At 37.5% G+C, this 19,961-nt stretch overlaps 1 protein-coding gene across 1 annotated transcript; it reads left to right on the plus strand.

The window, feature by feature from the left end:
- The first annotated feature begins 1,739 nt into the window (after positions 1-1,739).
- LOC131631876 (notchless protein homolog) lies at positions 1,740-7,716 on the plus strand. The gene is made up of 13 exons (XM_058902646.1): positions 1,740-2,012; positions 2,113-2,194; positions 2,299-2,388; positions 2,562-2,687; positions 3,436-3,563; positions 3,802-3,998; positions 4,321-4,384; positions 5,238-5,348; positions 5,977-6,114; positions 6,465-6,607; positions 6,705-6,759; positions 6,953-7,009; positions 7,105-7,716. The coding sequence occupies exons 1-13, from the start codon at positions 1,848-1,850 to the stop codon at positions 7,186-7,188; spliced, it is 1,440 nt and encodes a 479-aa protein (XP_058758629.1). The 5' UTR covers positions 1,740-1,847; the 3' UTR covers positions 7,189-7,716.
- Positions 7,717-19,961: the final 12,245 nt, after the last annotated feature.

A 19,961-nucleotide genomic window follows, 5' to 3' on the forward strand; every position in this document is an offset into this window, starting at 1 on the left:
TCCTGATGGGGTGGTGAATGATACTGAGAAGATGTTGAATTCTTTTTGGTGGGGAGGTGATGGTGGTAACAAAGGTATTTATTGGTTGGCATGGGAGAATATGGTGTGTCTGAAGAGAGACGGATGGTTGGGATTTAGGGATTTTCAGGCCTTTAACTTGGCTATGGTAGCTAAACAGGGATGAAAGTTGTTGTCTAAACCCGCCTCTTTAGTTTCCAGATTCTTCAAAGCAAGGTGCTTTCCTAATTCCTCGTTTTTTGGATGCTAAAATAGGTTCTAATCCGAGTTTTTTGTGGAGAAGTCTCTGGAAAGCTAAGGATGTTCTGTGTTTGGGGTGTAGGTGGAGTATTGGAACTGGAAGCAAGATCAAGGTCTTACATGGGCCTTGGCTTAGTGGTAGTAAAGATTTCCATATCAGTGGTCCATTCCCCCAAGGTGTGTATAATCTTACGGTTCAAGATCTCCTCTTACCCAATATTAAGTGCTGGAACATTGAAGTTGTTAACTCCTTATTTAATCAGTTAGTTGCTAAAGAGATCTTGAACATTCCTTTGATTGAGGAGGTAGTAGATGATGTCCCTATCTGGAATGAGGAGAGAAGTGGGGATTATAGTGTTCGTACGGGGTATAAACTTTGGATGATTTCTCGCTCGTTTCAACCTAATTGGAGAATGGATGGTAATTGGGATAGTTTATGAAATATCTTGGTGCCTCCTAGAGTCAAGCACCTTCTTTGGAGAATTTGTCGAGGGTGCTTACCGTTAGGTCAAATACTTAGGAATCATTATGTTCAATGTCCATTGTTGTGCCCGGTTTGTGATCTGGAAGTGGAAGATGACTGGCATGCACTCTTTGGATGTCAATCTACTAGCTTTTGTTGGCAGACAACATTTTTGTCTACCATTGTTGATCACCGTTTACAAAACTTTAGTGATGCTAAGTCTATTATCCTAGATATTTGTAGTAGGGAGGATAAGAAAGATGCCGGAAGATTTGCTATGGTTTTAGAAAGTCTTTGGAAGAACCGTAATAATATTGTTTAGAATAATAATAGGCAGGATCTTGGTAGAATTGGTATTCAAGCTTGTTATAATTGGTTTGATTGGTTTGATGCCCGTAATATTCAAGTTTCAAATATTGATCTTAAGCTCCCGCTGGTTTGGATCCCCCAGCTGAAGGTTAGATGAAGTGTAACGTTGATGTCGGTTTTAATAGTCATTACCAAACTACGAATAGGGCTTGGTGTCTTCGAGATAATTTGGGTAGATTTATCATTGCAGGTGTAACATGGGATAAAGGTATTACGTCTCCCATAGAAACTGAAGCTTTGGCTCTGAAAGAGGCCATTCATATTGCTATCACCATGAATTTGAATAATGTGATTTTTGGAAGCGACTCTCAAGTAGTGATTCACGGAATTAATTCTGTAGTTACCGGTAATTCGGAGTTTAATACTATTATTATTTCTATTCAGAGATTGTCGAGGCTTGTTACAAATTTTGAGGTTAAGTTTATTAAGCGTCAAACGAATATGGTTGCCTCGACGCATATACGTTAATGTTGTTCCTCCTTGTATTGTATTGACACTTATTTATTTAATGATATGAGTTAATTTTGTTTTGGTAAAAAAAAAATGACACGTGGCATTAGTTAATATTCAAGATTCATCTGACGGTTAAACTTGAACCAAAGTTATAATATACCTTTAGCACCTACGGTGTATCTGTTTAAAACCCTACTCCACTCCCTACAGACGCACAAATCAAGCTAGAATTATAGAACTGAACAAAGGGGAACGAAAACTAGCCGATAATAGAGAAGAATCAGAGACGGTGAAAAGTTGAAGAATGGAAGGTGAAACAGAGGCAATAATGGAGCAGAGGACTGTGGTCAACAACGTGATGTGCCTTTTGACGCACCAAGACGGAGCTCCTCTTGGTGCTCCTATGTACCTGCCTCAGAACATAGGTCCACAACAGCTCCAACTCATCGTCAATCAGCTTCTACAAAATGTAACCCTAATTTCCTACTCTTACTTTTTATTACCGTTTTTCATAAATTATATGTATTAACATTCGTTTGATGGAATTTCTGTCTATATTTTCAATTTAGGAGGAGAAATTGCCTTATGCGTTTTATATATCAGATGAGGAGCTACTTGTACCACTTGAAACATACTTGCAGAAACATAAAGGTAGTCGGTTTCATACAAAGTTGTTGTTAAATTTGTTCACTTGTTATATTCTTACTAATGTTTTTTTTTTTTTTCTTTGTGATGTTAATTTAACATTGTTTCAGTGTCGGTGGAGAAAGCGTTGCCTATAGTTTGTCAACCTCAGGCTGTTTTCCGGATTCGTCCTGTGAGTCGATGTTCCGCAACAATTTCTGGTACGAAGATGTGATGAATATGAATTTTGTTCTCCCAATCATTGTAATGGCACAATGTTGCCTGTAGAAATATTCTAAAAGTTAAATTGTATTTTTTGGCTTTTGAAGATTTTAGATTAATAGTGTATTGTTGTCATTTTCTTTGGAATTCATGTTGTTGAGATTTTTTGTAGGTCATGGCGAAGCTGTATTGAGTGTTGCATTTAGTCCTGATGGGCGGCAGCTGGCAAGTGGTTCTGGTGATACCACTGTTCGATTTTGGGACCTTGGCACTCAGACACCGATGTACACATGCACAGGTGTGATATTTAAAGATGATAAGCCATTTTTGTGTCTGCAAAACATGATTTATTCATTTTAATTAAAGCAAGAAACATTCATATTTTGGCATTCTTTTCTCTGAATAGCGAAAGTAATCAATTTGAATAGTTGGATTTCACACGATTCCATTGATAGAGAACTTCTTGATATATTGTGTAGTTTAAACCCGTTTCAAATTGATGCCTAATACCAAAGGAGTATGCTACGGGGAAGGGGATGGGAAGTAGTGGCACGAAACCAGGAGGAAGAAATGTGATAGTCACGCAGTTGAGTCTAGAGAATAACTGTATGTTGAGCTGGCTATGAAAAATGGGAAGTGGAAATTAGTTTAGGGGAAGGCTTAGAACTTTAGAAGTATGAACATAATCAATTTCCGAGCAAGGATTTATGATTGGGAGGGAGGTTGCAACTTGCATGTCTCTTGAATGTCCTGCAGTTATTTTTCTTCTTATACCGATTTGAAGGATTAGGTCCACCTCTGCTATTTGGAGCTATTGTTTCTTACATAGTTTTGATAGGAGGCTGCTTATTAGAAATGTATATGTGAGAAGAGTCAGTCATCCGAGTGGGGCCCTGCGACAGGTGCCATATTTAGGTTGCTTGCGACTGAGACTTTTAGGGATTCTCTTCAGTATCGGTTGATACACATCCTATTTGTTAACAACACACATTCCTTTGTATCTTTAATCAGAATATGTCATATATAGTTGCTTACATTTTATGCAGGACACAAGAACTGGGTCCTTTGTATTGGATGGTCACCCGATGGCAAGTATCTTGTAAGTGGGAGCAAGTCAGGAGAACTTATATGTTGGGACCCACATACTGGAAAGCAATCAGGAAATGCTTTAACTGTAAGTCTTTGACAACCCCGCCATGCCCAACTTGTGAAGCATGGCGGCTTATAATGGCGTATTTTTGGCTTTCTGTCGTGGTCAGCCAACCGCAGTCAGTAACATTGGGATACATTCATACTTGAAACAACCAGTTTGGTTAAGAATCGGTTTAAGAACATTTGTTGTTTGAAGAATTTTGTTCATCATATTGTTTCTTTGGACAATAAAAATTGAAGTATGCTTATACAAATTGTAGGGCCATAAGAAATGGATTACCGGTATCTCTTGGGAACCTGTCCATCTGAATGCTCCTTGCCGCCGCTTTGTAAGTTCCAGCAAAGATGGGGATGCTCGTATTTGGGATGTTTCTTTGAAGAAATGTATCGTACTCAGTGGCCACACACTTGCAGTAACATGCGTAAAATGGGGTGGAGATGGTGTTATTTATACTGGGTATTTCTCCTTCTTTCCTTCCAATTTCTCAAAAAAATTTAGTCTGAATTTTTCTCTTCACCCAATTTGATCTTTAGGCGAATTTTTCCTGCACACCCCCTGTGGGAAGTAAAATCCCATTTTTGTTAAAATTTCCAATTAATGATTTAAACTCATGCTTATCTTAGTTAAAAGGTCTTATTTTTACTCTTAAAATTCAACTGATCCCGATGTTAACTGATGGTATGCTGCAGTGTTTTTCATTTTTTAAGCATAAAACAATGCCTTATTATCACTATTTCCGTATTACTACCCAGGTCCTGACTATGCTGTTGTGTTACAGGTCCCAAGATTGTACAATCAAAGTTTGGGAAACTACACAAGGGAAGCTAATTCGGGAACTGAAGGTAGGCCTCATCCCTTCACAATTGAACTTTTTATGTGCTTGTTTAAAATTTGATTTGATTAGTGTTTTGTACATCTACTGTTACTTTTTGGTGCCAACTTTTTCTTCACTTTAGTTATTTTTATGTTATCTTTCCTATGTATTTAATGTGTATTATCTAAATCCTCAGCGACGTGTTTAATTTTGATTTATTGTTTGAATGTAACTGTTAACTTTTAATACTATCATCCAATGGCAATGTCTTGTGGATCAAACTACCATTTAAGAAATTGACTTTCCTGGCATGAGGATCAAACTCTTTTACGGTTCCTGGTATGAGGATCAAACTTCTTTATTGTTAATTTGTACACGAATACTAATACTTTGGTTTTATGTTCAACCATGTTGCCTTATAACTGGAGGAACTTTATTTATTAATTACATTTTAAGAAATAAATCTATTATGTAATTTATTTTTTATTTAAAACATTAATTAGAGGTTGTTATCTTGGGAAAAATGTTGGATTTTCATCTAAACTAATGTTAATAGATTGGATTGGAAAACTTTGTTCCATCGAGTTTCTCTTACTTTTTTATTGTTTTTTGTTTTAATCTCTTCTTTAGGAGGATTTCTTATATCTCATTTGCCTTGTATTATTTTCTGTCTCAATGGATTTTTCTTATTTAAGAGAAAGTTTATCACAAAACACAAAAAGCACAATTCTAACAATGAGTTTTTCTATACTTATTTATGCATCAGATGCTTTGCTTATATTGTATATAAAATTCATGTTTTGTTTGTGATGGCCTCATTTTTTAATCTTTTTTTGCTTTTCCATACTATTTGCTCTCTTCATATTTTGTATTTATTTTAGGGACATGCTCATTGGGTCAATTCTTTAGCATTGAGCACCGAGTATGTTCTTCGCACTGGAGCTTTTGATCATACTGCAAAACATTATTCATCTCCAGAGGAAATGAAAAAGGTAACTAGTAGTTTTCTTAACAAGAATGTTAGACCTTTGAACCATAATTGTGTTTTTAGATGCAAAACCCGGTTGTCCATAATAAACCCTGATTTTTGGATTGGATCTTGTACTTGTGATAAATACAATAGTGTGAATCCTACCTGCGTTATATTTCTGGGCTGTGTGTGGTATGGGCTAACTTCTTTCGGGCCCCAAGCAAAGTCAGTCCAATTCACAGTCCCTCAAGCATGAGGCCTGGAGGGTCGATATGATTAAGCTAAGACACTATAGTTCATAGTCCCTCAAGCATGAGGTCTGCAAGGATTATTAAGCTAAGAAATTATAGTTCAGATCTTAATCTAGAAGTTTTAAAATTTTCAATTGTTTCCAACATTTTCATGTCAAACCAGATATTAAATGACATAATGTCCAGAACAATTTGTTCCCTCATACTATTTTGTTATTTTGAAGAACTATGTATTCAAATTCCAATCAATTGGCTAAAATATTTTTAATTATTCTTTGAATGTTGTAACTTTTAGTCCATAAAATATTTTGTTTCTCTACTTTACAAGCTCCTTTCTCAAGAAACTACTTTTTTCATCCCTGTTTTACTAATACCAGTTTATGCTGCTAATGTACGTAGGTTGCTCTTGAAAGGTACAAATCAACGAGAGGTAATGCTCCTGAGAGATTGGTCTCTGGGTCTGATGATTTCACAATGTTCCTTTGGGAACCCTTCACCAACAAGCACCCCAAAACTCGCATGACAGGTCATCAGCAGGTATTTATTTTTTCTTACAATTTAAAATATGTCGATAAGAACAAACCAAAGTTATTCTTTCTTCAAATTGCAATGTGACTTTAGTTAGCATCAGTATTATTGATTAGAAAATTAGGATTTGAAAGAATTATCTAATATATAGCAGTTCTTGATACACATAAAATGGTTAAATAATAAGTTCTACTAAATCTATTGAGATATTTAAGTATTTGCACATGTCTATCGCTTATTATTTGTTGTTGCGTCTTAGTATGAATTTACTATTGTCTTACAGATTAAATCACAATTTTTCAAGTTATAATTTTCTTTATATGCATAACGATACACAAGTTATATTTGTATTTTGACAGCTTGTGAACCATGTCTATTTTTCGCCTGATGGGCAATGGATAGCGAGTGCATCTTTTGATAAATCTGTCAAGATATGGAATGGAACTACAGGGGCATTTGTCACTGTCTTTCGTGGCCATGTTGGGCCTGTTTATCAGATCAGGTATTGCATGGGTGATTCAATCTTATTTCAAACTTTTAGCCAAAGGTATTTCTTTGCAAACAGCAACTAACCAACCATATTGACTTTTACTATACAGCTGGTCTGCAGACAGTAGACTTCTTTTAAGTGGAAGCAAAGATTCTACACTTAAGGTAACCATTTTGTTTATTTTTTGTTGATATTTTTTTATTTGGTTTGTATAGTAGAATCTATCAAACCAATGAGTGTGACTCAGTCGGTTAAGCAGATCTGAAGACCCTAATTACGGTGGTTTCCGACCAAAATAGTAGAACCTATCATTTGCGAAACAAGAACTCTGACCTTACATTGTGTTTGATTTTCAAGGTTTGGGATATTCGGACTCGCAAGTTGAAGCAAGACCTTCCGGGCCATGCCGATGAAGTATGTTATAGATGCAAAATCATTTGAGTGACTTAAAAAAATATATAAAATTCCCACTCTGGTTGCTAACCTAAGTTTATATTCTTGTTATGAAGGTGTTTTCTGTTGATTGGAGTCCAGATGGAGAGAAGGTGGCTTCTGGGGGTAAAGATAAAGTGTTGAAGTTGTGGATGGGTTAAGCTAGTTTTTGGATCAACATTGAGAATCTATTCTCGATGCTATTGCCACTGCATGGAAATCAATGGCTGGCTATTCTGTGGATGCAAGATCATCTTTAAACTATAGGATATGAATGTCTATTCCACATATTATATTGCCATTGAGATTAGGCAGTCGAAGAACAAGTTGCTCAAGTTGAGTCTCAGGTAAAGAAGCTGCTTGAATTGCTTGGAGGTCTATTATCCGCTTGCGAGAATATACTTCGTCGTCTTTTTTTTTGTTGGTATTTTGTCCTATTTTAACCGTAGTTAGGATATTGTTTCTGAATGACAACTATGTCAATTTTGTTTTTTGTTGGTAATTATAAACTGAGTATGCAAGGCTAGCCCTAATATGGCATTTTGTTTGCCTTGACACTACACTAGTGTTAGAGTAAGTCTTCGAATGGAGTACTTCTATATTTAAAATTTGAATGTGACGACTGTATACAGGTATATTTTATTTTCGTGTATTCAAATTCAAATCTTATATTTTTATACTTTTGCTTAGAGATTCTAAGGTGCTTTTTTAAAATATAAATCCGTTTTTAAATTTAAACAGACAAATTCTGAGCGTAAAAGCCTTCTAAAATTTTAATCTAAGAAGTTTTGCTATGAAAAATCTTAGGAAAGTTCAGCTAATTTTATATGATATATTTTGGGGATATTGTGGATTATTCATTACATATCTCATGTCTTTCTCACACCTTAGCGAAACTCTAAAATTATCCTCAAAAGAGTCTAATCTTTGGACGCATCAAATACACTACAAGTACCACTTCGAATGAAGCCAAGTCTAAGTTAAAAAAAAGTCTTAATTTTGGACTTCAGACGCTTTTTAACACACCATCCCAAACCATCTCAGAATTAAGATTTTCTGATAAAACAAAGTTGTTAAAATGTCTGAATTTTAATATTTGGATTTACCTTAAAGAGATTAAAATTTAAAGGGTTAAATATGTTTTTGGTCCCTATAAAATTATCAAATTTTGTTTTTGGTTCTTATTAAAAAAAGACATATTTTGGTCCTTACAAAATTATAGTCCATATTATTAAACGATGTGTATTTTTGAATAATTATTTTGCAGACATGTTTAGAACGTTATTGTCAGTCAGTCGGTCAGTCAGTCGTTTAACTCGTGCCCTTAATTGTTCTATCACCTTTACTAATAGTGCTGTTACTTTGCAGGATCGGAGTTCGGGGAAGACGATTGGCGTCGGATGTGAGTCTCAAGGCCTCTACTACTTCTCTGCGTCATCCACCACATGCTCTGCCACAGATTCTCCACTCATTATACATGCGCAGTTAGGTCATCCAGGTCTCCCCAAGCTCCAAAAGATGGTGTCCAGCTTATCTAAATTATCTAGTTTACATTGTGAGTCTTGTCAGTTAGGGAAACATACTCGTAGTCACTTTCCCAATCGAGTCAATAAACGGGCTGCGTCCCCTTTTGCTTTAGTTCACTCCGATGTTTGGGGTCCTTCGCGTACTGAGTCTACTTTTGGGTCTAGGTATTTTGTCACTTTTATTGATGATTTTTCACGTTGCACGTGGCTATTTTTAATGAAGAACAGATCAGAATTGTTTTCTATTTTTGAAAAATTTTATCAAGAAATAAGAACCCAATTTGGCTTGTCTATCCGTACCTTAAGAAGTGACAATGCACGCGAATATTTATCTCAACAATTTCAAATTTTTATGTCATCCAATGGTATTCTGCACCAAACATCTTGTCCCCATACACCTCAACAAAATGGGGTAGCCGAACGTAAAAATCGGCATCTCGTAGAAACCACTCGGACCCTACTTCTCCATGGTAATGTTCCTCTCCGGTTTTGGGGGGATGCGGTGCTCACGGCATGTTACCTCATTAATCGCATGCCCTCATCTGTCCTTAATAATAAAATCCCTCACTCAATCCTGTTTCCAAACTCTCCTCTTCACCCAGTTCCTCCTCGAGTTTTCGGGTCTACGTGTTTTGTACACAATCTCTCCCCTGGTCTTGATAAACTATCAGCTCGATCACTAAAGTGTATCTTTCTTGGTTATCATCGATCCCAAAAGGGATATCGTTGCTACTCACATACTCTACAACGATACCTCGTATCTGCCGATGTTACCTTCTTCGAGTCAATTCCATACTTCGAGTCCAGCCAAGTAACTCCGGAACCCCTTCAGGAAAGTACTCCTACACCTCTTCCGGAAGTCTCATTTCCCCTTATCCCCCACCATTCAAGCCTTACGGTTGACCCTCCCACTACTCGCCCATTTCAAACATATCAGCGTCGCCAACCCACTTCTGTCGTACCTATTCCTGAGGCAGTACCTGTCCCTGAGGTCATTGCAGACTCTCCTCCGACGCCTTCGCCATCACCGGATCCGATCCCGCAACCTGAGTCCGATCTTCCGATTGCTCTTCGAAAAGGTATACGTCAAACACGAAATCCTTCTCCACATTATATTGATTTATGTTATCATCGTCTTTCTCCTTTGCAGTATACTTGCTTGTCTTCTTTGTCTTCTGTTTCTATTCCTAACACTCCAGGTGAAGCATTATCTCACCCTGAGTGGAGGCAAGCAATGATTGACGAAATGTGTGCTCTTCAAAGCAGTGGTACTTGGGAACTGGTTCATCTACCCCCTGGGAAATCGTTAGTAGGTTGTCGTTGGCTTTACACAGTGAAGGTTGGTCCAGATGGTAAGATTGATCGTTTTAAAGCTCGTTTGGTAGCCAAAGGATACACTCAGATTTTTGGGTTGGATTATAGTGATACTTTTTCGCCTGTAGCCAAGATGGCATCTGTTCGACTTCTTCTAGCCATTGCAGCCATTCGACATTGGCCTCTTCATCAACTTGACATCAAAAATGCCTTTTTACATGGTGATCTTGAAGAGGAAGTATATATGGAGCAACCACCTGGGTTTGTTGCTCAGGGGGAGTCCTCACAAATGGTTTGTAGGCTACACAGGTCTCTTTATGGTCTTAAACAGTCTCCGAGAGCTTGGTTTGGCAGATTCAGCACTGTAGTACAATAGTTTAGTATGGTCCGTAGTGAAGCTGATCACTCTGTGTTTTATCGTCACTCTGCCCAAGGGTGTATCTATCTTATTGTATATGTGGATGATATTGTGATAACTGGCAGTGATCATCAAGGAATACTCCAGTTGAAACAACATCTCTCGAATCAATTTCAAACAAAAGATCTTGGTAAACTCCGTTATTTCTTGGGAATTGAGGTGGCCCAATCTAAAGATGGCTTGGTGATATCCCAGCGGAAATATGCTATGGATATTTTGCAAGAAACAGGGTTGTTGAACGCTAAACCAGCTGATACTCCTATGGATCCAAGTGTCAAATTGCTACCCAATCAGGGGGAGCCTCTATCTGATCCAGGTAGGTATAGGAGATTGGTTGGAAAGTTGAATTATCTCACAGTCACTCGTTCGGACATCTCTTTTGCAGTTAGTGTGGTAAGCCAATTCTTAAATTCTCCTTGCCAAGAACACATGGATGCTGTTGTCCGGATTCTGAGATACATCAAGTGTGCTCCAGGAAAAGGTCTCGTGTATGAAGATAAAGGACATACTCAGATAGTTGGATACTCTGATGCTGATTGGGCAGGGTCACCCATTGATAGACGATCCACTTCTGGGTATTGTGTACTTGTTGGAGGAAACCTTATATCCTGGAAAAGTAAGAAACAAAATGTAGTTGCAAGATCAAGTGCCGAGGCAGAGTATAGGGCCATGGCAATGGCAACATGCGAACTCATTTGGTTAAAACAGTTACTCAAAGAACTTCAAATTGAAGAAGCAAGATCAATGACACTTATTTGTGATAATCAAGCTGCATTGCACATTGCTTCAAATCCAGTCTTCCATGAAAGAACCAAACATATTGAGATAGACTGTCACTTTGTCAGAGAGAAGATTGAATCAGGCGAAATTGTTACAAGTTTTGTCAACTCCAATGATCAATTAGCAGATGTGTTTACAAAATCCCTGCGAAGTCCCAGAACTAATTATATATGTGGCAAGCTTGGTGCATTTGACTTATATGCTCAAGCTTGAGGGGGAGTGTTGATATTTGTAAATATAGTGTTAAGAATATTTGTATATAGAATAGTCCCACATCGACTATATTATGTAATTAGTTGTAATCTCTCTATATATAATAAAGTCTCCGTAGTGCTTTACAAGACACACGGTTTATTCAAATGCCTCTTAGTCTTTCGTATCTTAACAGTTATAAAAAGTTCCTCGGAAAAAAAACTCAAAATTTAATTTATAAGTTGAGATTTGCATTACTTTTATCATTATCTTTTAAAATTTTAAAAATTCATATTTAATTCTTCTCATTTTAAAATATTCTATAATTTGGCAAAGAAATATTTTATAATATTCTAAACAGGTATACAAAAAATTATTTAAAATTTTTAAAGTTTAAGGGTAATTAAACAATTTTCAAAATTTTAAAAAATAGCAAGTACTAAAACTGCATGCATAAAATTTTTATATGGACTAAAATATGTTATTTTTTTAATAGGACTAAAAATAAAATTTGAGATATTTATAGGGATAAAAAACAGAAAAAAATTTAAATATACATGTTTAAAAAAAAAACCAAAAAAACCCATTTTTCAGAAAATTTACCAAAGTGTCTAGGTTTGGCAGCAGACCCATGGGTATGCGCCAAACCAAATGGCACATTGGTTGTGAAATAGCCAAATCAAATGGCGCAAACATTATTGTTGACACATAGGCGCCATATGAAATGGCTCCTATGTGTTAGTTTTTTTTTTTTAAAAATACCCCATTTTGTTTTATTTCGCGCAAAGTTTTCGGTTCCGGACTTCGATTTTCGTAAAATTGGCCGATAAGCCGATTTCGTAAAATTGTTATTAACCCTAATTATGTTATTTAATATTCGTGTTGTCGATTACGCCACTTAATAAAGTAGAGTTCATTGATTAAAAATATGTTACAAAGTCGATACACAAAGCCGATACATTATCAAAAAAATATGGTACTACAAACTTGATTAAACATGCGATGAGGTTGTTCCACGAGTAGGACATTTCTTTTTATTGTGGCCTAGTTGACGACAAATGCTACATTTTCTTTCCATTTTGTCATGCACGTCCATTTCGGTTCGAATACGAGTACTGTTGGGGCGGCCCTTTTTATTTCGTCGCATCGTGTCATTATGCCAAACTACCTCCCCATCATACTCAGGCTAGTAATCCTCTTTCGCTACCATTGGAAATGCGACATTGTATACCTCGAGCAAGGTGTCAATATTGTAAATTGGAGAAAGTAGTGACAATGCATCTCGGTGCGCATATGCACATGCTGCTATAACATGTGAGCAAGGCATACGAAATGCTTGGAACTTTTCACAGTCGCACCAATGATCATCAAGAAGAACCCTATATTGTTGTCTCGGCAATCCTTCGTTGTGGTCAATTGTTTCTCGAACACTGAAGGTGCAGTTGAATAGATCGAAAGAAGTTACATGATGACTGTTGGCCTTCATTGACCGTTCTTTCATAAATTTCATGCAACTCTCGCTGAACAGTTGACCCGATTCTCTAACCGCACTCCACCTCTTACCTCTTGTTGAGAATAGCGAAGCCATCCTAAAGTAGGTTGACTCCACCAGTACAGTGATAGGAAGGTTTCGAATGCCTTTAAAAACACCATTCATGGATTCTGCTAGATTTGTTGTCATGTGGCCCCATCGCACGCCGTTGTCGTAAGTCCTGGTCCATTTCTCCCTAGATAGGTTATCAATCCAACTTCCCGCCTCCGAATTTGACAATATAATTTCACTCCGATAATGTTGGAATGTAGGATGAGTTAATGCATATCCTGCATTGACCAGTGTTTTCCGGTGGTGCCTATCCTTAATCTCCCGCATGAAATTCTGGACAATATGGCGAATACAGTATACATGTGTTGATGGTGGGTGCTGCCATCCGTTTGTTGGATTGTTGTAAGCACTTTCAATGGAAAAGCATGTCTATCAGAGATTAAACAAATATCAGGTTGAGGAGCAACATATTCTCGGAGATTCCTTAGAAAGAAACTCCAAGCCGCGGCAGATTCACCTTCCACTATTGAGAATGCTACCGGAAATATGTTGTTGTTTCCATCTTGTGCAACAACATCAACTGGAAATTATGGACATTAATATAGTAGGTCAATATAGCTGGGGGTATAATCTCTAATCATTTCCTCTTTTATCAATCACAATTTTTTTAACGTAAGACCGAAATAATTTATAACTTTTATACATGCAGTTTATATGGAGACCATATTTGGAATGCGATCATGAACCTAGAGCTGAAGATGCTGCTGTTTGGACTGCAAAGACGACCATCATTCAGTACAACATCATCGAGATGCATCAAAGTGACCGGGTGAAACTCCAGTTCAGAATGCAGCAAGGTATCCCTGATCCTCCAACTGATTTGGGCGAATTGCACCTTAAACGAGTCAAACATCAATGGGATGTCCAACATTGGAAGAATTTCTCTCCCGTATGGCGCCAGATGTGGAAAGATCGTGCCCAATATGTCCTCGACTTCCCTGTAAGTGATCATGAAATGAAACCATCACCACAATACATGAGTTGGTACATAACTGTTACCACCCCAAATTTATTTGTGGCTGATCCCTTCTACCTAATAGACCCCCATCGTCAAAATTATATCATCCCACAACAACAACCTCAACAAAAACAACAAACCCAACAACAACAATACACCCAACAACAACAACAATACACACAACAACAACAATACCCCCAATACAAATACCACTCCGACTAACAAAACTACCGCCAATTTAACTCGTTCCAAACTCAGTCTCAACCACTCTATCAACATGACAACCAACACCAACATGACAACCAATATCAGACCCATTCCCGACCATTTTTTCAACCTTGTAGCCAACCGCCTCGCCAAAGCCTTAGACTCCCCTCCCACTACCAAGAGGCAGGGTCCTCAAGGTCATTCAGTCAACACAACGAGGCTGGTTTATTAAGTCTCCAACTCAGTCCAGACGAGGGTCCACCTGATGAATATGACCCCCGAGACCCTTTAATATCACAATCATCTCACCACCGTACCCCGCTTGGGTTTGGAACATCAAGCAATTAGTTTGGGTTCTATCAAGGTAGTTCAAGTGCGACTGAGTGCTACCAACCGGAGTTCGTATCTCACCCTACTCCCCCCCCACCGTTTAGCACATTTGAGGGCTTGGGTAACCGACTTTACGATTGTCGGCTTCCGGGACATTATGGTGGCCTTGACGAATTCCTGGACAGTGACATCCGGGACAACACAATTCCAGGGCCATCTACACAAACGCAACATGAACCACAAAGAGGAGGGGGAAGGGGAAGGGGTGGCCCTAGGGTTCGCGGCGGCAACGCACATCCTCAGTGTAATATACAAGCACCTAGATGTAGAACAAAAGGGCGTTATTATGATGAAGGACACAAGGGTTTTTTAGGAATTAAATATATCAATTGTTGTTTCCGGTGTATCTTTCCATGAAAATTAATAAAATTATTTACTTCCGACTTTATTTATTTCAATCGTTGTTTCAATATTTGCTTCCGGTAGTCCAAATGGGTCTCCAATTATTAATTGTAACAAAACAAAAACAAATAAAAAAATACAAAACCCACGTAGGCGCCATTTGAAATGGCTAACCTATGTGGGCTCTACATTTGTGCAAAATGGAATGGCACATTCACCCCACCTTTTAACTTTGCGTCATTTGGTTTGGCGCATACCCCAGGGTCTGCTGTTAGGGGTGGGAATAGGTCAGGCCGACTTATAGGGCCTACGGTCCAGCCTACATAGACCTAGGCTAGGCCAGACCTATTTAATAAAGAGGTCAGGCTTAGGCTTTTTTAAAAACCTATTTTATTAAATAGGCCAGGCTTAGGCTATTAAAAAAGCCTATGAAGCCTTATAGGTCGGCCTATATTTTCATATTTATTAGAGATATGTTAAATAAGTTGGTTCATGTATGCATATATATTAGAAAAAAAACTAAATAGGCTACCCTATATATATATATATATATATATATATATATATATATATATATATATATATATATATAACAAATGCTAAATAGGTTCACTATATATGTATATATAGGTCGACCTACAAGACTTCTTAAGTTATATAGATTAATTGAAAACTTTAATGAGATACAGGCTTTTTAAATAGACTTTTAGGCCAGGCCAGACTTTTAAAAAGGTCAGGCCAGGCCAAAAAACTGAGCCTATGATAGGCCTTAGGTCAGGCTTAGGCCTTTTAAGTTTATCGTAGGCCAGGCTCAGACCTTCTAAAGCCTAGCCTAGCCTATTTCCACCCCTATCTGCTGCCAAACCTAGACATTTTGGTAAATTTTCTGAAAAACTAGTTTTTTTTGTATTTTTTTTAAAACTTGTATATTTAATTTTTTTTTCTAAAAAACATACTTAACCCAAATTTAAATAGGTTCATTTAAATATTCAATGTGTGAATTTTAATATTTGGATTTACCTTAAAGAGATTAAAATTTAAATAGGTTCTTTTAAATATTCACGCTCACACCTTTCCTTCTTCCTTTTCCTTCATTTTATAAAATTTGAATCAGAGAAATAAAGTTCACCATTGTCTACTCCTGCACCCAAAAATTCAATCTTTTTAATAATTTTTAGTAAATTCAAATTTGGCATATTTGTCAAGTTCTAATCTACTACATTCAAATCAAGATGATACATCTCTCACATTTGGTAAGTTTTTCATTTCCTTACCCTTTTTTTTATTTGTCGTGCTCGCATTTTCTAGATAGGTTATAGTTATACTGCATTAGGTCACATGCAATAGAAATGTTTTATTTGTTTTGTCTGATTAGATTTGGTTAGAATTTTTGAGTTTTAGAGCTTAGGGTTTGTTGAATGCTTTATTTTCTGATTTTATGCAGTCAGGATTTTGAAGTCTGGATAACAAAATTCAAATTTCTCTGTTTTGGATTGTTTTGAATTTTGGTTTGTTAATACATTGTTTCTGCTTCGTTGATTATGATATGCATTTTATTGTTTGATTTTAGGAAAATTGCTTCACAACCAAGAAAGAGATTGAGATATGGTAGAATGATCCAATATGCCTCAATGTGCAAGGAGAAAGTTAGACTATTGCGACCCGCGGCTGGAGAATCGTCCTTTGCTACTGATGGATCGTCTTCCTATGGTCATATATCTCCAACTCATTAGGAAGCCCCTGCTGCTTTAGTACATGTTGTTGTATCTGATGTCGTGCTTGATAGTTTTTCGGGAAGCCCTTCAAACCTTTCATTACTTCCTACATATGCACACCACGCTGTTAGCAAGCGTGAGGGGGAGAGGTAACATAAATAATTAAATTGTATGTGTTAAACATTTGTGTTATAATGATCGAATTGGTTGACGATAATATATTTATTTCTGTAGTAATAGGAGATGCTAAAATGGATCAGCGGTGGTAGGAAGGTAGAAAAGTTTTTGTAGTCCGATGAACCATGATTTCAGGATTTGTTGCAATTATTTGTGCAAGAGGATTTTGCAAAACTGAATATGGTTATATTAACCATGATTTATTGTTTGTGTTTTTTGAGAGATAACACGCAGAGACGTCATCATTTAATCTTACAATCAGTGAGATGACCATCACACTTGATGATTTATCACGTCTCTTATATCTTTCGATCACGTGAAGATTATTAGATCACTCTAGAATCAATATACCTAAGGCATTGAACCTAATGGTGACCCATCTAGGAGTTCGCCAGGGTAAAGCCCAAAAAGAGATAGATGCCACCAGAGGATGTCACGCCATATTTTCTTTCTCCATGACAAATTATGATGAGGCACGACTTGCCTATCATAGAGTATGTGCATTGAGGACATATTTCTTAATCTTGGTTGGCATGGGCATTTTTGTGGATAAAAGTGCTACCTATGTCGGTGTTGTGTACATTAAATACTTCACTGACTTAGAGAGAATTCACCAGTATGATTGGGGGCATCTTGTTTGGTTTACCTTTATTCCAAATTAGTTTAAGGTAGTCATTGGAAGACGAGACAGTTAACAGCAAACAAGTGTCTATTTACGGTTTTTTCCATTTTTTATATTAATTTCATAATACATGTGCTAGACCGTCATTGATATTTTATCTGAATCATTTTCAGGCATGGGTCCATCAACATTTTCCACGTCTATTCAATTAGGAATATGTTGAAGATTACTCTAAAGAATGGCAACATGAATGCTCCACTTTCCCATTCAGGGGGATTCAAGCGACTAAGTCGTTCAAGATTGTACAATGGCATCGTGTCAGATGACAAATTTTTCATGTTGTATGGTGAGCACAGTCAAACACGGTCCTAGGAGATAATATCATGGTACTCTTGATGGTTGGGATATAGGTATCAACTCATGTACCCACATCTACTCAAGGACCTCGCAGTTGATACTCCTACCATTTTCCTAGTCCATGGAGTACAATGTATAATTAGATCCAATGATTTTATAGTGTCTCATCCTTACATGACATCAGATGCATAAGGAGGTCTCCTTAGGCCAACTCATTAAGAGATACTGGAGGAGGAACAAGCGAGAGTGAATCATGTCATGGATGTACTGTTGATATGTCATCGTATAATTGTTATTTGAAGAAAGGCCATAGCTAGGAGTGAGTTTCAAGAAAGCACGCCTGAGAGGGTCACTCTACAGGTAATCTTAGCAAAGGCATGAGTATAGAAGATAGAGGAGAAACAAGAGTGACATATTTACCCAATAGTGATATTTTAATTTCTATTTTGATATTAAAATTTGAGAATTTGTATGGTTTGTTATATTTTATGAACCTTATTGTATGGTTTACCAATATTTTATCTGACAATTCGATCTTATTAATGAATGACTAATGTGTATGATTTATTGTGGATGTGATTTAAAAATGACTTATAATGTATAATTTATTAATAATGAAAATTTTCTTGTAAGTTATTGTCAAAGGATGCAAATAATGTCTTGGGATTAGTCTAGTTTTTGAAATCCATATTCACTCCATTTTAATCATTATCCAAGTCAACGGGGTTTATCCAAAGATTGAAATCCGAATTTTAATAGGGATGCATTCGGAGTTTTTTTTGTTGCAAATATGAAGGTATCTCTTTAATGAAATTATTTTATTGTAAAATGAGTATGATAGAGTGTTGATTAGGCCCACGAGAATTAAAAGCAAACCCAGCTGGCACAATGATTTCGTTATGCACTAAAGTAGTTATTTTATATTTTTCTTTTATAATTCCTTCAAGTGGGCATTTGGCCCAGTGTTTTAGGCCCATAATCTTATGTATTTAAACTCTAAATGTTGCTGTTTGAGATATGCAGAAATTAAATGAAGTTTCTTTCTTATTTTGTGTAGTCTTTTCCTCTTGGTTAAACCCTAATTCCTTGGTAGTAGTAGAACCCACTTATCATTGGTGCTTTCATCACTTGACCTCATGGCTCCTGCCAAACCTCCCCAACCTTCCCATCGAGAGATTGTGGATGAAGCTGTTCAAACAGCCCACACTCATCTTGATCTTGCCCTCAACGAGACACAGCAGCAGCTGGATGAGCGCTTCGGCAAAACGAACGCAGATCTAGCGCAAATCCAAACTCGTATGGACAATGAGAAACACATTTCAGATTCCCGGTATGAATCTATCATGAGCATCCTCACGAAGTTGGTAGCACAAGGTGAAAAACCTCACGATGTTGCTTCTTCTTCTACATCCAGATCTACCTCAGGTACATCTCTGGTTTCCTCTCTAACAACCACCCCTGACCTTACCCATTCAGCAACCTCTATCCCTTTCCGTAACACCTCATTACCACCATCTTCTACCCCCAACCGCAGCATCCCTCACACCACTCAGCTCCGCTCACCTCTCCCTCCCTTACCCAACCTAATTTTCGGCCACACCCAACCATCCGTCCCCTCTTTTCATTCGACCCACACAACTTTTCAACCCTACACGTCTCTTCCTGTCCTCACCTACCAACCAACCATCCCCCTTTACACTACTAGTTTTTCCACGCCGCCTGCCACCACTTCTAACCCGGTTGTTTCTCATTCTTCTCTTTCGGGTTTTACCCACCCTTTAACCTACCCGTTTTTTCCACCCACCCAACAAGTGACCCATACATTTCCATCTTTTCCCCAGACCTACAACAACTTCGGCCAACCCTCTTTTCGTAACCCTAAGATTGATTTGGGAGTCTTTGATGGTGCCGATGCTCTGGAATGGCTGTTCCAGGCAGAACAGTTTTTCGCCTTCTATAATATTCCCTATGAAAACCGACTGCCTATCGCAGCTTTCTACATGAAGGGAGACGCCTTGGGCTGGTACAAATGGATGTACCAAATGAATGAGCTCACCGACTGGCAAGCATTTGCAAGAGCGCTAGAACTTCGTTTTGGGCCCTCTACATTCGAAAATCACCAGGCCCAATTGTTTAAACTCAGGCAATATGGTACTGTTTCTGAATACCAAGCGAAATTCGAAAAATTGGGAAATCGTGTGATCGGACTCCCTCCTGACGCGATGTTAAACTGTTTTATTTCAGGCCTCATTCCAGAAATTCGAAACGAATTAGCCATTCAACGTCCCCAAACTATTTCCCATGCTGTTGGATTAGCTAAACTAATAGAATCC

Source organism: Vicia villosa, unplaced genomic scaffold, assembly GCF_029867415.1.
Source record: "Vicia villosa cultivar HV-30 ecotype Madison, WI unplaced genomic scaffold, Vvil1.0 ctg.000879F_1_1, whole genome shotgun sequence".
Taxonomy (NCBI): Eukaryota; Viridiplantae; Streptophyta; class Magnoliopsida; order Fabales; family Fabaceae; genus Vicia; species Vicia villosa.